This window comes from Hordeum vulgare, chromosome 7H (genome assembly GCF_904849725.1).
Source record: "Hordeum vulgare subsp. vulgare chromosome 7H, MorexV3_pseudomolecules_assembly, whole genome shotgun sequence".
Lineage (NCBI taxonomy): Eukaryota > Viridiplantae > Streptophyta > Magnoliopsida > Poales > Poaceae > Hordeum > Hordeum vulgare.
The window spans coordinates 550,453,699-550,471,839 of record NC_058524.1 but is presented as its reverse complement, the minus strand read 5'-3'; the positions used below and the strand labels follow the sequence as shown (position 1 = coordinate 550,471,839).

The window sequence follows — 18,141 nt, the reverse complement described above, 5'->3', positions numbered from 1 at the left end:
CCGAGATCTAAGCTTTGAAGCTCACGGTTCGTGCCAAATGGCACATGCCCATCGAACTTAATTATCCACTGATTTGCTGATGGAAACTTCGTACGTACTTAGCGGTAAGATTCAAAAGTGCGATCCCGTTCACACAGACGTTTAGTTTGGATAAGTCTGTCGCTTTCAAAAACAAAACGGCAATCAAATTATCTCCTGCAAACGTATGAGATATGACGCTTAACCTTGACAGTGTCTATGACTGCCGGCCGGCAAGCGGGATACTTTGTTTAGGCTACCAATTAACTCATCTCCTGTGTGTGTCACTATGGAAAAGAATATTGTAGCATAAGTGAGGAACTGAAGATATATAAGAACATGACATGAGTATACACTGACCAACAAATTAAAGTGAACACAGATGAAGCCAACAGGCATTTCGCCCTCTTTTTCCCGCCACCTTGGCCCACTGCTTGTGCTCTTGCTGCACCAAGCTCATCTGCTTGTAGCCAACGTACTCACCACCGGATCGACTCCGCTCAGGCCTCCAAACTACATCACCTGCTCTTCCGGGGAGTATGCGTTCGGGTTCCGTGCCCTCGAGGCTGACCCTAGCCGGTTCTTCCTCGGCGTCTGGTTCAACATCAACCTCACCCAGGAGGCCAACCCAGCGGAGCAGAAGGTGGTGTGGTACGCGAAAGATCCAGGCTCGGACTCGGCCGTCAACGTGATGGCGCTATCCGTGCTCGACATCATCGATGGCTACCTCTCCCTCGGCGACACCAGCGGCATCATCATCTGGAAGAACCCCAACCCTGGCATGCTGTACGGCGCTGACCTCGTGCTTCAGGACTCAGGCAACCTCCAGTTCCTCGCCTCCAGGGATAAGACTGTCGTGTGGGAGAGCTTTCGGGATCCGACCGATACGCTCCTCCCAGGGCAGTCCATGGGCCCTGGATCAGCCCTTCATTCGAAACACTCAGACACAGACTTGTCTCGCGGCCGCTTCGGCCTGTACGTGCAGGACGACAACAATATCGTCTTCTACCTCATGAACCTTGCCGCTGGCAGTCTGGCTCTGGACCAGTACAACGCATACTGGGCGAGCAACACCGTCACCAACCAAACTCAGGACGGCAACACGACTCTTTTCTTCGACTCGCCGGGGCATCTCTACTACCAAACCAAGAACGGCATGGTGCATGACGAGATACCTCCACTTCTGAACTCCACCATCAGTTACCACCAGCATGCAACGCTTGATCCAGACGGCATCGTCCGCCTCTACACCCGGCCGAAGAATGCCACCGGTGGAAGGAACATGTCGTGGGCAGTTATGGGACAGTTCCCAACTGAAGGGTGCAAGAGGGGCACCAAACTCCAAGGTTTGTGTGGCATCAACTCATTCTGTGTATATGGTCCTAACGACCGGCTTGATTGTGAGTGCCCAAGCGGCTACTCCTATGTCAATTCTCAGCTCAGGTACATGGGCTGCACACAGGGGTTCATGCCACAGAGCTGTGATGGGAAGAACCACTCTGCCGAGTTTGGGGTCGTCAAGCACCCGAACACCAATTGGGCAAAATCGCCATACGAGAGACGTTTGCACATTACAGAGGATGAGTGTGCAAGCTACTGCTTGAACGACTGCCTCTGCGCCGCTGCTACTTATGATGGTACTTACTGTAGCAAGATGGTATCGTTGGCAGGTGTTGGACGGCGCGGAGGAGACGTTGCCATGGATACATTGATCAAGGTGCGGACGAGCAGCCCCTCGGTGCCGTCGTCACCGAGAAGGATATTGCCTTATGTACTACTTGGTGGCTCAGCATTCCTGTTGCTGTCTGCAGTAAGTAGTCTCATGTTACATTGGTACCTTAGGACCAAGAACACCAACCATGACTTTGTGAGGGCTTACACCGCAAAAGAGCTTTACCAAGCCACCAATGGCTTTCATAGGTTGCTAGGCAGAGGAGGCTTTGGTGAGGTCTATTATGGGATGTTGAAGTCGCTACACTACCCTGAGATAGCAGTGAAGAAGCTCATCAGCTCCAATGATTACAGCGAGAGGGAGTTCGCGAATGAGGTACAGTCCATCGGCCAGATCCACCATAGGAACCTAGTCCGCATGGTTGGTTACTGCAAAGACCGAGCTCAACGGATGTTGGTGTTCGAGTTCATGCCAGGTGGTTCCCTTCGGAGCTTCCTTTTCCAGCCTCAGCGACCGATGTGGTGTTGGCGTGCTGAGGCAGCACTCGGTATTGCCAAGGGCCTAGAGTACTTACACGAAGGATGCAATTATCCAATTATCCATTGTGACATCAAGCCCGACAATATATTGTTAGATAACAAGAAAAATCCAAAGATTACTGACTTTGGGATTGCCAGGCTTCTTAGTGACCAGCAGATGCACACCACGGTGACCAATGTCAGGGGCACAAGGGGGTATATTGCCCCTGAGTGGTTCCAAAGCGACAGGCGCATCGACACCAAGGTTGATGTGTACAGCTTCGGTGTTGTGCTACTAGAGATGATATGCTGCCGAAAGTCCCAGGAGCCAGTGCCTGGTCAGGATGGTGACGACTCGGTCATGCTATTTGAGTGGGCAGGTCAATTGGTTGGTGATGGCAGGACCGAGGTTTTATTTCATAGCGATGATGACGCCATTGAGGATTTGGTCAGAGTGGAGAGGTTTTTGTGTGTTGCTCTCTGGTGTATTGAGCAGAATCCTTCACTCCGCCCGACTATGCATCAGGTGGTGCAGATGCTGGAGGGTGTGGTTGAGGTCGACACTCTACCAGCTCCTACAAGCTCCAACTGTTCATCGCCGTTGACCTCTTCGGTCGACGAGAGCCCTCTGTTGTCAGGTGGTGCTACTCTTGCGATAGAGTGATTCTTACCGTACTTTTTACGAACGCTAATTGTTTCACCATTGTGTAACTGTTGATGGTGTAGCTACGTTTCTGTAAACATGACATCAGTCTTGCATTCTAGCTACATACATGTCTTCTAGTAAATGTCAGCATATGCTATGTATTCATCCATTGTGGTCCAGTTATGCAACAATCCTTTGGTTTGAGCACTAATTTATCATTAGATTTTTTTTTTGACTCCTTTCTGATCATAAGATATTTTTCTTGGTTGAAATTAACTAAGTGTGTATAATGGTTTAGGAAAACATACTACACAGCCAAAGCAGCAGCAGCAGCAGAAAGATTTGCTGAAAATTTTGTCAATAGCTCACTCAGTTCTACCTGCCAGAGAGCGAAGTATTAGTAAACTATTTACTAACTGAAGTTGGTTGGGCATTTCTCATAAGAACACAAGTCGTAATTCAAGGAAATGAATTTGGGTGCTTCACAGATATTTTGCCAAAGTACAACCAATATAAGTTCACAAATCAAATGTTAGAAATGCTTATCAGCTTCCCACTCATTTGTCTAATACGGAGTACTAGATATTAACAGGCCAACAGTAGGGTGAGTGAATAATAACCTTGGAGGTAAATATTCAAAATCCATTTATCCATTTGTCTTCACCTCATCCCAAATCGTGAGAAAGTAACATCTTCTGCAGGCCAGTAAGATAAACATCGACTGCTTATTTTTTTTCAGGCCCTTTATAAAGAAATTTACTCACTCCAACAAGAGTGTGAAGGCTACTACAAAAGTTCATCAGTAAGATGAAACCTCAAACTTTATTCAGACGGAGTTTTGCCTTTGCCTTCAAGAAAAGAAGGGGAGAAGTGTTATCCCAGTTCTAAGATAAGACTGAAACATCAACCTTGAAAAAAAAGACTGAAACATCAAGCCTTGATGTTGCCTAGCCAGAAAAGCATGGGAAACTGCACAACCGCGAGGAATAGAAGAAAGTAGTGGTTCCTGCTAGGACGTCTCTCATAAGTCCTCGATGCACCTTGCAGAACCCTCTTCATCGTCTTAACCAGGAACATTCCAGTGCGGATACAGAACCACGGCATCACAAAATAGTATGAGTAGCTCCAGAAGATGCGGACAAGCATCGCAAGCAAGGTACCAGCAAACCCATACCCAGCATATGCCACGATGTCTAGCAATGGCGATTCACCACTTCCTAGTGAGTAAAGTAGAGTTTTAATGAGGATGACTTGCATAAACCAACCAAGTGCCCTCTTGTGAACTGTATAGTCAGTGCATCTGGGATAAACTGGCATTTAAGACAATCAATATTGGAACAAGAATATCCGGAACTATCAGTAACATTGTTGTTGTTGATGTATTCTTTTCCCTGCATTTCGCAGACCGTTCCATGCAATGTTAGCCTAGACTTCAACAGAATCACAAACACAACTTTGACTTTTGAGGCAAAGAGGGGAGAAATTTTGGTCCAAATCTAAACAAGGGGCACACAATGACCCGCATGTGCGGTGCTGGATGGGAGAGTTTCATGGAGCAGAAGACTTTTGAGTGAGGGATCCCTGGTCCATTTTGATCTGAACGGACCAGTTGTGAAAGTGTATCTTAGCCAAAAACCAACCCCCCACCCCCCATTTCGATGAAGTCTGGGATCAACCTGTCCATGAAGCATTCTAACAACAGCTTCTTGGGTGTGCAGTTTGTCCACCGTTTGACCAAGACGAACATTGAAATAGTTTTTTTAGCAGTTTCAGTAGTGTCATGTGTTTCTTAGTTTAATTATTTTTTAGTTATACAGGCATTCAGCTTCTGTGTGATCAATCATCATTCATGTGTAGTTTTTGTGTTTTGACTTTGCATCAATATGCCACTTCATGAAACTTAGTTTTTCTTTTTCTTTTTTATGCTATGTTTTTTTATTCTGAATCTAACAGTGGTTAACTTATTATCACAGAAATTACCATTCAAAGTAAGTCTTCAGACTGGGGCGGATGGCCTGTCTGGGACACGTTTGCAAACAGGGAGCATCACCACTGATGTGTACAAGACTTGCAAGGACGGTCAAATCGAATTTAAGGAAGGGTGGAAGGAGTTTCTGTTCGAGTAGGACCTTAGTGTTGGCGATGGTGTGCTGGTCACTATCAGGCGCAGCGCATTTTGAGGAATTCAAAATGATTATGATCATTAACAAGATCTGAGAGTTGCTCCAGTTTAGTCAGGAGGCCGCGTGCACTCGACTTATTTCATCGTTATAGTTTTCTGTGAGTTGAACAATCTGTATTTCAGTTTTGGGAAAAACTAATGGGAAGCGCCGCACCGTGCCCACCCCATGCCGCGGCACGTTACGATACACGCACGCGATCGTGCGGTTAGGCAGCGTCGCACCGACCGTCCACCGTTTTTAGCTCAGGAGCGGGGGGAACTGTTCAAATTTTGTGCGCTTTTTTTTTGCTTTTCAATTTCTGTTTTCTTTCTTTTTCACACTCTCCAAATATGTCATATCATTTTTTCCTAGCAGCAAATTTATTTCCTGAATAACAAGTTATTTTTGTATGCTTTCCACAAATATGCAGCGTGATCATCATCAAATATGAAAAAAGCTGGGTGTATACATGGGATTTCGCTGATTTAAGCTACATCACACGAGAGTTGTCTGCTAATTGTGCCGAAGTTGGGATAGAGTATCTGCAGGCAACCAACAAAGTTGAGGGCAAGTTGATACTCTCACACTTCGTGTCCAAGTTCTTGTTGCAAGACGAGCATAATAAGAAGATAGTCACAAACATTTTCGAAAGGAAGAAGGACTTTGCTCTTACCTGTCAGAACTTAGTAAGTAACTCATTTTTCTTAGACCTGACAATTTTTTTGGTTGTGTTTTTTTTTCTCGCAAACATTCTGCGACGTAAAATTAATCACCCCGCAATTCACGTTACTTAGTTGTCAAATTACAGTTACTTAGTTGTCAAATTACAATTACTTAGTTGTCAGAAATATACATGTTTAGTTGTGTGAGACTACAAGTGATTAGTTGCCATGTTAAAAAAGGCTTACATACCATAATACAAATTGCTTACTTGCCAAAAATTAAACATGCTTAATTGTAGAGTACTAGTGCACTGAGTTGCCAATTTGCCACTTAGTCGGCTTTTGTTTTTGGAAAAAATAGTTGGCAAATCACACGTGCTCACTATAAAAATGTCCGACTTTATCACACACAACAAGTAGTTTTTTGTTGTTGGTCAAACCTTTTGTCATCCGTGATACAATAACAAGTTGTATAATAGGACTGACGAAAAAAGATGAAGTGTGGCAGTGCGTGAAACATGCATGTCTGTCGACCCTATAGCGTAGCTCGAAAAAGTAGAGAGCGCTGCAGTAGTCATGTTAGTCGCAGAAATGAGTCGCTTTTTTATTAAGCCCATCCCGGACGTCTAGGTGAGCCGCCGCACGGGATGACGCAAGTGCACACGCTGCAAAGTAGATTTCCCCAACATTTCTGTTAGGTGATACGCCTTCCATACTCTGTTAGCACACACATTAGATACGGGTAGTGATATATTTTAATCTTTTTTGAGTTTTTCATCTATGCCCGCAGATCATGTTTCCTGTTATTGAAGAAACTGGAGTGAATGAAGTGTGAGGACATCACTGATACGTTCTATGCATCAATAATACTGCTCAAAGGTTTGAGGCATTAGATTCACTATGCAACAAAACAAATATGGATCTTACCTGTCACGCAACCGTTGTAATGAAAAGAATTAAGGAAGCATGGAAGCTATATTATTATAAGTCCAGGGTTCAGATTAAAAACTACGAACTCGAGATCATTGATGTTCCCAAGCAGGCCACAAAGTGAGAAAATGTTTTTTGAATCTTTTTTATTTTTCCTTTTTTGTAAAAACTGCAAATATCATTTTCACTCATAAGTTTGGAAAAAGCTATCTCTCACAAGTTTTTTTAATGAAAAATAGGAGTGTGCACTGCGGCCTCTATATGCTGGAGTATCTTCATAAGTGGGATGGTGTGAATGTGTCTAAAATTCGGAAAGAGGACGTCCAAAAAATAAAGAAGAAAACAGCCAACAAGTGGCTCAACGCTCCTTTCAACAAAAACCAAAAGTGGAAATGGCATCTCGACAACAACTCTGCGTGAGGTAAGTAAAAGCAATGAAATCAAGCAAATTTTTTAAACTATGTCAGCTTTTGCTCATGTGTTCAGTTCTGTAAGAGTTTCCACTTTTCCTTTGTTCCTCTTGCCATATCCCATTTTGTCCCAGTAGTTGTTCATTTTAATACACGATTGATAGGCTATACTTGTATAGTCACAGAACATAATAAAGTAGAGTTGGGAACAACGTTTGTATATGTACATACAAATTTGACAACTAAAGTGGAAATGTCGTGCCTTGAATGCATGGACTGTACTCTCTTAAGTCTTTTTAGATTTTTTTACTATGGACTGTACATGTAGCAACATCAATAATTTTACACTCTAACGATATGCAGTCCGTGATAAAATCCAAGACATGTTTTAGGAACAAAGAAAGTAGTTCCAAATCTGCATTTTTTATAAACTTGTAGATAAGTACTTGCAACCTGGCAACTACTTAGTAACCTGACAACTAAGTAAAACTCAATCTGGAAATTAAGCTTCCCTAAAATGATAGCCAGGTACTTAGAACCTAACAACTAAGCAATACTTAATCTGGAAACTGATCTTTTGCTAAAATGACAGCCAAGTACTTAGAAACCTGAAAAACTAAGTAATACTTAATCTGGAAACTAAGCTTTCCTAAAATGATAGCCAAGTACTTAGAACCTGACAAGTAAGTAATACTTAATCTGGAAACTAAGCTTTTCTAAAATGATAACCAAGTACTTAGAACCTGACAACTAAGTAATACTTAATCTGGAAACTAAGATTTTATAAAATGAGAGCCAAGTACTTAGAAACTGACAACTAAGTAATATTTAATCTGGAAACTAAGTTTTCTAAAAAGATAGCCACGTACTTATAACCTGATTAATCGGTGACTAAATGCGATTTTTTTAAACTGCAGCAGCCTACTTCAGTGCCAGATTATAGGGTACTTACTTGCCAGTTCTAAAAAAATGATTCAGTTTGCCAAATATACGTGCTCAAATCCTGACAACTGAATGGGTTGTCTTTAGGAAACTAAGTATTAAAAATGGACAACTAGATATGTTTTTTAATAAACCAGCAACCAAGTGTTTGTATTTTAAATTAAGCGACTTAGTATGTCAAAGAGTTAAAATTACAGAAGACCTTTTACAGAAGACCAAGAAAGTTGCATATCACACAAAAGACACACATATATATCTCCATATATATATATATATATCAGAATTACATATATAAATAACATCTAGAATTTTATATATAATTTGAATCAAAATTACACAACGCATTCAGGAAAACATCTCTTCTTCAGTTTGGAGGGGGGCGGGTTTATCCCTTGTTGAGCATGTCCTTGCATCATGTGTGTTTGATCCACACAGTCAACAAGTCTTTTTTTTCTCTCTTCCCAATGTTCAATGGGTGCTGGAACGACTTCTTCCTTTTGCGCCCTTTCATGTTTGACTTCTACGGGTCATGAATGATAGGCTCAGGAGCAACTACATGTGAAGAATGGTGATGTTTGTCCGAGCCATCAACCAAGGTAGAAATAGCATTTGTAGCAGCATCCATTGCCCAAGCGTACGGACCCATAACACTCACGGATGCAATTTGGCCCTGAATTTGGAGGTCGGAAGCTGCTGCATGAGAAGAATGGCCTTGGTTGTTGGAGCCAGCAGCAGCTTGGCAGTATAGACTCCTGGAGTAGCAGTGTTCGACATAGTTGTCGTTCTTGCTGCAGCCACCGAAGCATTTCGGGCAGAATATGCACCTAGAGGAGCAGACTTTGACATAATATTTGTACTTGCAGCTGCCGCTGTAGCACCGTGGCCCAGAATGTTTGGCTCGGCAGGAGCTACATAGGATGAACGCCCTTGGTTGTTGGAGGCAACAACTTGGGCAGAATAAACACCCGGAGCATCAGGATTTGGCATAAGTGGTGCACTCACAGCAGCCACCGAAGCACTTCGGCCCTAAGTGGTTGGCTTGAAAGGAGCTGCATAGGAACAATGACCTTGGTTGTTGGAGCGAGCAGCAGCTTGGGCAGTATAGACTCCCGGAGTAGCAGTGTTTGACATAGTCGGCGCACTTGCTGCAACCGCCAAAGCACTTCGGGCAGAAGATGCACCTAGAGCAGCAGACTTTGACATAGTGTGTGTACTTGCAGCTGTTGCTCTAGCACCGTGGCCCATAATGTTTGGCTCGAAAGGAGCTCCATAGGAAGAATGAGCTTGGTTATTGGAGCCATGAACTTGGGCAGAATAGGCATGTTGAGCAGCATATTATGACATAGATGGTGCACTTGGAGTAGTCGCTGAAAAAACTGGAGCAACATCATCCTTGATTCTCTTTTTTTCCTGTTCTTTTGCAAGCGCAGCTAGCTCCCTCTTCATCTCTTTTAAGTGTGTACCTATTATATTTCGACCATCAGATGTGCGGCACCCAACTTTAGCAAGTGAGGCAAACTCATTCTTTATGAAGGTTGTTTTCATCAGAATCACCGACTCCTCACGCATCTCATGCACCTTGCGAGGGACTTGTGATGACATATCAACGAGCATTTCCTCCACAAGCCACATCCATCTCTTGAGTATGTATGCCGCTGTCAACGTGGTAACACCAAGCTGGACCATGATCTGCACCGTTCAAGGAAATAATACATAAGTCATGGAAAGAAAAAGGCAGATTTTTTGAGTCATTCAAGTCAATTATGCATTTTGGAGAACCTAGCAACCCCCCAAAACAGCCTACAAAATCTTCCTAGTAGGAAAACAAGTGGAGAACATGACAATTATGGAATACAAAACCCAGCAAGTCCCCAAAACAGGAATATGGAAAATATGCGTATAATCCCCTTGAAAACTCTCCAGAAAATCCCCAGAAATTTTTGCTTGAAGTTTAAATGAGTTTTCCCTCCCTTGTGTGTTTTACCCTTAGTATATGGCAACAGACGATCCCATCGTGCTCATACTTGCAACATTCACACATATACACCCCTTCTTCAACATTTGCATGAACCTTAAAGGACTTGCTGCCATATGCCGGGACAAACTTTGCAATGCAGTCAACCATGTACTCTTGGGCACCCGTCTGCTTACAGCTGTACGACAACAGTGACTGCATCTCCCCCTGGAACGTAACAAAAATATTGCGCGTATAGATACTTGACATTTGGAGCTCAATTGGGTTGTATCTCCACTTCCTAGCTGTTGTGATTGTTGTGTCTGCATCCTGCTTGCTCTCAGCACACATTATCTTCTCTTGTATGGCAGCATATTGGTGAATAAAGTCCATGATTGAGTTTTGTGGGTTGACATACTTTTTGAGCACAACATTGAAGCCTTCACTCCTTTGCGTGGTCTGGAGAAAGGGGTAGAACTTGTGCATAAATTAGGCAGGCACCCAACATGTTCGTTTCTCATACAAATAAACAAAGTCTGGGTGCTCTGCAACCCCATGTTGCTGAACCATTGCAATTCACCTTGCTTCAAACTCTTCAGGAGCGTAGATTTCATTGACACAATCATTGAACTCAGCTTGCAACTCTGGGTGTTTCGCTAGGAGCGGACCAAGCTTCTCAGTTGCATTTTGCATTATGTGCCAACGACAGTTTCGGTGTGTTGTATTGGGAAAAACATCCTGAATAGCAAACCTCATGGCAAAATCTTGATCAGTTATGATATTGGTTGGAGCCAAACCACCCATTGCCTCTAGGAATGTCTCAAATAGCCAAACGAAGCTTGTCGATAGCTCATTCCTAACAAAACCACAGCCAAACTGAATTGACTGTCCATGGTTGTTTATACCAATAAACGGGGCACAAGGCATCTTGTATATATTGGCCAAATACATTGTGTCAAAAGAGACACGATCATTGAAAAACATGTAAGCCCTTCTCGCTAAACCATCAATCCAATAAATGCATTGGACCTTATCATCATCATCAAGCTTGTACTTGTAAAAGAAGTCTTTATCAAGTTGTTGATTGCTCTTAAAGTACTCAATCGTGTCCTGCATATCAGTGTATTCGTGCTCAGCCCGGAACTTTGCCAGCAAGTTTGCCAAGTCTTTGTCAGTGTAACCAATTGCTTCATGTTGGCCATGCAACTCTGTCAACAAGTGCATCTGTCTAGAAGGTTCCAGATTGCACTAGTCAAGCAACTTCACAAACTGTTCTTCTTCTTCAGGGATATGTCTATGGGATCGTAGGTACCCTGTCAGCGACCACTTCTTGATGAGAGGGTGGTTATGGTCGTCATTTATTTCTGTAACAACCCAGGAATTATCTCTTCGCTTCACAAACATACGGGTTGGGCAGTTTGTTCTTTCAGTTGTATTCCTCCACCTCTCAAGGGCAATAGGTTGCGGGTTTGGGGTGTCTACTTTCTTGTTAATCTTCAGCCCAGCTCTATGGCACACAAGGGATGCTCTTATCAGTTCACCACTAGCCTCTGACTTTTTTCTGAAACAATACCTCACTCCAAAACCTTTCTGCCTCGCATACATTTTCTAGTGTTTTTCAGCATCCTCAAGAGTGTCAAATCTCATCATGGTTGTGGGTTGCTGTGGCGTGGACATCACCTCCGGCATGCCTTCATCCTCATTTGCATGGTCATCATTTGGTGTGCGATTAGACGATGCATCCAGTGTTTGGTCTGTGTTTGCCGATTGATGTAACACAGTGCGTGATGCACCGACAGTCTCACGATCTGCATAACACACAAAACCAACTTAGTAACATTTTTTTAGAAACTCACAATTTCTGCATTTTTTCTTGAAAATTGGTAATCAGGTACATCTTTTCTAAAAACAGGGAGGCGTGTGAAATATGTATTGTTGCCAGGTTTAAACATATATAGTTGTCACATTTTTAAATACTTAGTTGCCTAATTTTAAATGGGTTTAGTAGGCTCACACTACAGTACTTCCTAGCATGCTACAATATACTACTGTACTTCCTAGCATGTTCAATATACTAAACTAATCAGCACGCTAGCACTACGGTGCATTACTAGTATAACATGACCGCTGTAGAATCTGGCAATTACGCTACGACGACAAGTACTTTTGTAGTGTAATCTGATAACTAAACATGCTTAAACATTTTTTGGAAAGCGGATACTATATAATCTGGTGATGCTCATCACGGCCTGGCGAGTAAGTACGGTTAATATGGCAACTAGGTACATGTAACCCGACAACCAATTTATAATCGGACAACTAAGTAATAACACTATGTACTTGCAACTCAACTAATATGGAGAGTAAACATGTTTTCATTTGACAATTTAGCAGTTGTAATCCGGTAACAAGCACTTTCTAATATGATGACTAGCTACTTGTAATTTGGCAAGTAGACATTTTATAGAGGACAAGAGGTCAACTCATCTATGTAGTTAGAACTAGGCCATGTGTGAATATTGGCTAGGCTACTCAAATTTATTTTTGTACTAGCTAACACTGCAAACAAATGCTCCTGTTTGCTTTTTTGGGTAGTTTACACGATATCCTATATGAAACCAGCATTTTTAAGTAGCAACAAAGGAACTGTACTGCCTGCTTCCGCATATTTTTGATACAATTGCCAAATTTTCCAACATAGCTACCCAAAAACATCTACATTTCATGGTAACTATGCACATTTTTTCTGACAACCAGTTGCATGGAGTTATTCAACAACCAACAAAAGAAACTGGCATTTGTTTATACTTTATACTGAAAACTACTACATTTTCTACGGTAGCAGCAAGAACACAATTTAGATGGTGGTGGTGGTGTAATTGGAAACTGTAGGAATTATGGTAGTAGCAAAAACACTACAAAAACACAACTAAATTGGAAACTGTAGGGAGGGGGGAACAAACCTCTGTCATGAGCAGCCACAAAGTAAGAATCCATCTTTTTGTGTGGCGTGTCCCTTGTTGTTTTTCTGGGGAAGTCCTTCCTCCCCGCATGTGTTTGTGTGAGATGAAGACAATATATCAGCTAACTTTTTGTGTTTTTGTTACTTTTTTGTTCTCGAACAGGAATTGGGAAAGCAAACCAGATGTTGAAGATCCAGAGGGAGAAAGAGAGGTGCAGATATGAGGGGGCAGAAAAGTTAGGTGCTGTTTTGGGGGTAGAAACAAGAGATTTTTCTGTAGGATTTATGTGTTTTGTGCAAAAACTGAGGGGCAGTAATTTGTAATGTAGATTCATATTTGGAGTTCTTGCAACGATCCTGGGATGGGGCACTTTCGTACCTTTATTTTTGCTGTTTGGATCACTTTGGACCACTTCAGATTTCACCTCTTTTTGTTGCTTGTGTTTGTTATTCCTTCCTATATTTCTAGATCTCCTGTGTTTATGCCAATGGACAATTGGGGAGGGAGAGGGAGGAAGAAGACGGGGGTGGGATTACGGGGTGGGGGATTTGTGATGGTTTGCGGATTTGGTGGTGGTGGGGGAGATATTTATGGAACGGGGTGGTTCAGACAGAAAATATCTGTTGGATCGGCCAGGCTGGCAACATGCCTCGCACGGGGAGATACGGAAAAGGACAGCCAGGCTGGCAATCTGGCCGCCGCACGGGAGCGCCCTTGTGCGGCGCCGCTCCGTAGTGGTGTCCTTCAGTTTTTGAGCTAGGTTTTCTGTATTCTTTTGCTTTCAAGCTACCTGAAACCTTTTTTTAATCAGTATTAATTAATTGAGTAATTTTATCTGTTAATCTGCTTTTTGAGATGGCATGGCCTTTTTCCTGCAGCTAAAGTAGGGTGATAAACTCATTTATCATTGCTGAATTTATCATTTTTAGTCTTTTATGTTTTCGTATGGTAGGTCAGTTTTGAAGTCATGTTACACCTACTGCTCCCTGTAGGGGTAATTTTCAGCCATTGTCTTCCGTCCTTTTTACCCTCAGTTCCTAGCAATCTGCACTTAGTGATCCCCTGTAGTCTGTAGAGCTAATTTCTTCAAGGTCGGTTATTTTCTTATGTTTGTTGGTATTGAGCTTTTCCCCCCTGACGTGTTCATTTAACTATTTTTTTGCAAATTTTCATCACGGCTCCTTTTTTACATGTCCTTTTTTTTTACAGGAATCCAAGCGGGCAAGTATGCGTATCTTTTATTTTTGTAGGTCTTTTTTTTGCATGGATCATAAGGCACGAATCCCATTCTCTTTTGCTTAATTTGTTAGTTCTCAGTTTTTAGTTTTCTGTTAGTATTTTTCTGCATCATCCTTGTCCAGTGTTAGATTTTGCAAAATCTCTCCTCCCTAGTCTAACCAAAGCATCTCTCCTCCCATCACCGTATTTATTTATTGTAGTTATTCTCAGGTTTTCAGTTTCTGCATATTTTCTTTTTTCAGGTTTTGCATGTGTCTTCATCAGTCACTAGTACAAGTAGGTATACATGTGCTTTTTTTGTGAAGTAATAGAAAGTCACATTCAGTCAACATTTTTTCAGTCAAGTATCGAGTTATATCTCAGATCCTATAGAAAAGATGAAACTTACATCACAAATCTCAGCATAAGTCATATATATGTGGTAACTTACACATTACAAAAGGTGGAACTTAATTTGGAGGAATCTGATAAAATCTCAGCACAAATCATATTTAGTACCATTTCCAGCACAATTAATAAGTCCTACAAGAAACTTAATTATTACATCCAAAATGCAATTGGTCTCTTGTACAGTTCATTCATCTCATGGGCGTGCGCCCTTCGCCCGGTAGCTCTCAGCTCTCCATCCTTATCGTATCGGAGACAGAACGTGGTCACATGGTACACACGGTGGGCCGCGTATTCGTCCTCGTCGTCCATGGCAGAGACACACTCGAGAAGGCAGTACCTGCCGTCTCCCATGAAGAGGAGCGTGGAGCTAGGGATGTAGGCGGGCATCCCGCATAATCCCGCATAATCCCGCATAATATAATATTAGTTCAAAGTAAGGTAAATCTGATCAAAAAATTATAACTAACCTGAGATATTTTGACTTGAAAGCGGGACAGATCGGGTGCCGCTCTACATCCTTACGTAGAGCCCATGTGCCTCTCGTGGTCTGCGTGGAAGAGCTGGTCCTCGCGGAGCTTCCACGCCAGCATGGTCTGGAAGACAGCATCGGTGGCGACGACAGACACGGCGTCGTAGGAGCAGACATGGCCAAAGTTGCCGTCATGGATGCAGAGCCCCACCCAGGCGTCCAGGTCCCGATCGAATTAGGCTTCGTCGCTGAAAGGCATGGCCCAGTTACCTTGGCACGTCCACTCGACGCTCTTGGCGTCCAACAAGAAGGTTATTCGCCTGGCTGAGACGAAGAGCGTCCGTCCGTCTGGGTGCACCGCCATCGACTTCATGTCTGATGACTGGAACGACGGGAGGTGTGCAGACAAGAAGGTCCAAGCCCATCACTAATAGAAAACAGGACTTTGTTCACCCAACGAAAGGACTTCAATTCTGGTTCGGTTACGAATTGAGACCAATGGGTGCATCAGTCTCGGTTCGTGAGGCCAAGGCGCCGGCCGGATCAGGGTCCCGGTTCGTGTGACCCCTTTGGTCCCGATTGCAGACACAAACCGGGACCAATGGTCCTCACTCCTGGCGCAAAACCTTTAGTCTCGGTTAGTGGTTCGAACCGGGACTACAGGTCAGTCTTCTGTCCCGGTTCTGGCCACCAACCGGGACCAAAGAGATGCCTATATATACTCGTCCATGCCCACTCTTCCCACTGTTTTTTTGGCCGTGTGAGGTGGGAGGTGTGTGTTGCTCTGTTCTGCCTTCGTATGCACATGAGGTGTTCGATGAAATGCCCGAGCCACACTTAAGCTTTTTCCTCTCCAAGCTCGACCTCCAAGCTCCATTTTCCTCAAGATTTGTTTAGATTTGACGGTGCACCAACTACACAAGTGTTCTAAAAGGTTAGCTACTTCATCCTTTCATCTCTCACTACTAGTTTAGCTCACTTCAAATATTCTAGAAGTAGAGTGGTTTGTGGGTTTTAGTGTAGGAGTGTATGTGAGAGTTCTTTTGATTTAGATGCACAATTTGAGCTCAAATTAACTTCTTAGGGTCTACACATATGTAGGGTGTCGTCCCGTCCCCGTCCTCATTGTCGTCGATCGCCCGCGCCGATCTCTTTGCCGGCACCACCTGGTGAGCCTCTTGTTCTTATCTTCTTTTTATAAGAAAAAAATCTTACTTGTATGATTTAGATAGATACTTGTATAAATTTCTTACCTTTATTATTGTTTGTTATTATATAGTGCGATGGTTTTGGTATCCGCCCACGTCGGCCCTCGTCCGGCCTATGATTCGGACGTGGTATATTTTCTTTTATAACTATTTGTTTCATTTAGTGTTTATGACAATTATGTCGACCAACGTGACATGGATGTTTTTATCTAGGAGCTATGTGAACCGGAAATTCCAACCGACCCTCTTGTCGAGAGGTTAAATTTAGTTAAAAAAGAAAACAATTACTTGAAGAACAAATTGAAAATAATTGAGGAGAAGAATATGGAATTGGAGTTGCATGCTGCCGATGTCGTCGATGATCACAAGATCAAGATGGATGCAATGCGGTTGAAGATGGATGCAGTGCGCTTGAAGATGAATGCAATGCGCTCGAAGATTAGGAATATTAGAAAATATGCCATCGATAAAGAGGCTTGGTACCATTATGCTGTTGGGTCAATTGTTATCTTAGTTGCGTTTTTGATCACATTTGTTGTTGCATTTAAATGTTTTACGTAGTTGTATGCTGTTTTATGGAAACTATATATGAACTTTATGTATTTATTTTTGCAGTAATAACATTTGATCACTACTGTACTTTGGTTTTAATGTGATGACGAACTTGTATCAATTTGGTCATTTCTGTACTCATGATGTTCTGCAATGATTTTTTTTATATACTTAATTTCATAATACAGATGAACCGCCAATGGATGTATGGTGTCTGACGCACTTCGGAGTACATTACGGGCCTGCGTAATTTTCTCGGTGTGGCTGGGGCAACCAAGCAGAATGATTTTATGTATTGTCCATGTGTTAACTGTGAGAATATGAAGGATTACTCTTCCGCAAAAACCCTTCACGTCCACCTGCTTGAGAAGGGTTTCATGCCCCACTATTATGTTTGGACCAAGCACGGGGAAAGAGGGGTTATGATGAAAGACAATGAAGAAGAAGAGGATGATGACAACTATCCGGATCCTATGTTCCCTGAATATGGTGATATTGCAACGGGGAAAGCTGAAGGTCAAGAGGCACCAGACGATGTGCCCGATGATGATCTTCGCCGAGTCATTGTCGATGCTGAGAGAGAATGCGAAAGTGAAAGGGAGAAGTTGAAGTTCGAGCGCATGTTAGAGAATCACAAAAAAGGGTTGTACCCAAATTGCGAAGATGACAACACAAAGCTCGGTACCACACTGGAATTGCTGCAATGGAAGGTGGATAATGGTTTATCTGACAATGGATTTGGGAAGCTAATGAAAATAATGAAGACGAAGCTTTGAAAGGATAACGAATTGCGTGAAAGTACGTACAAAACAAAGAAGGTTCTTTGCCCTCTAGGATTGGAGGTGCAGAAGATACATGCATGCCCTAATGACTGCATTCTCTACCGCTGTGAGAGTACGAGGATTTGAACGCATGCCTGGTATGCAGTGCATTGCGGTATAAGATCAGACGAGATGATCCTGGTGATGTTGAGGGCGAGCGCCAACGGAATAGGGTTCCTGCAAAGGTGATGTGGTATGCTCCTATAATACCACGGTTGAAACATTTGTTCAAAAACAAAGAGCATGCAAAGTTGATGCGATGGCACAAGGAAGACCGTAAGAAAGACGGGAAGTTGAGAGCACCCGCTGATGGGTCGCGGTGTAGAAAACTCGAGAGAAGGTGGGGGGACTTTGCAGGTGACACAAGGAACGTATGGTTTGGTTTAAGTGCAGATGACATTAATCCTTTTGGGGAGAAGAGCAACAATCATAGCACCTGACCCGTGACTCTATGTATCTATAACCTTCCTCCTTGGTTGTGCATGAAGCGGAAGTTCATTATGATGCCAATGCTCATCCAAGGCCCTAAGCAACCCGGCAACGACATCGATGTGTACCTAAGGCCATTAGTTGAAGAACTTTTAC

At 43.0% G+C, this 18,141-nt stretch overlaps 2 protein-coding genes and 1 long non-coding RNA gene across 3 annotated transcripts; 2 read left to right on the top strand and 1 right to left on the bottom strand.

Annotated features, from left to right (window-relative positions):
- Positions 1 to 3,103, top strand: LOC123410840 (G-type lectin S-receptor-like serine/threonine-protein kinase LECRK2). The gene has a single exon (XM_045103778.1). It carries the CDS (start codon positions 401 to 403, stop codon positions 2,870 to 2,872), a length of 2,472 nt encoding a protein of 823 aa, XP_044959713.1. The 5' UTR covers positions 1 to 400; the 3' UTR covers positions 2,873 to 3,103.
- An 827-nt stretch (positions 3,104 to 3,930) lies between these two features.
- On the top strand, positions 3,931 to 13,409 carry LOC123410843. Its single transcript, XR_006613106.1, has 5 exons — positions 3,931 to 4,010; positions 4,828 to 5,702; positions 6,469 to 6,728; positions 6,848 to 7,029; positions 13,040 to 13,409. It is a non-coding gene; the product is annotated as an uncharacterized LOC123410843 (long non-coding RNA).
- On the bottom strand, positions 8,257 to 13,030 carry LOC123410842 (protein FAR1-RELATED SEQUENCE 5-like). The gene is made up of 3 exons (XM_045103780.1): positions 12,878 to 13,030; positions 9,945 to 11,722; positions 8,257 to 9,649 (listed from the first exon to the last, which is right to left on the bottom strand). Exons 2-3 carry the CDS (start codon positions 10,398 to 10,400, stop codon positions 9,296 to 9,298), a joined length of 810 nt encoding a protein of 269 aa, XP_044959715.1. The 5' UTR covers positions 10,401 to 11,722; positions 12,878 to 13,030; the 3' UTR covers positions 8,257 to 9,295.
- Positions 13,410 to 18,141: the final 4,732 nt, after the last annotated feature.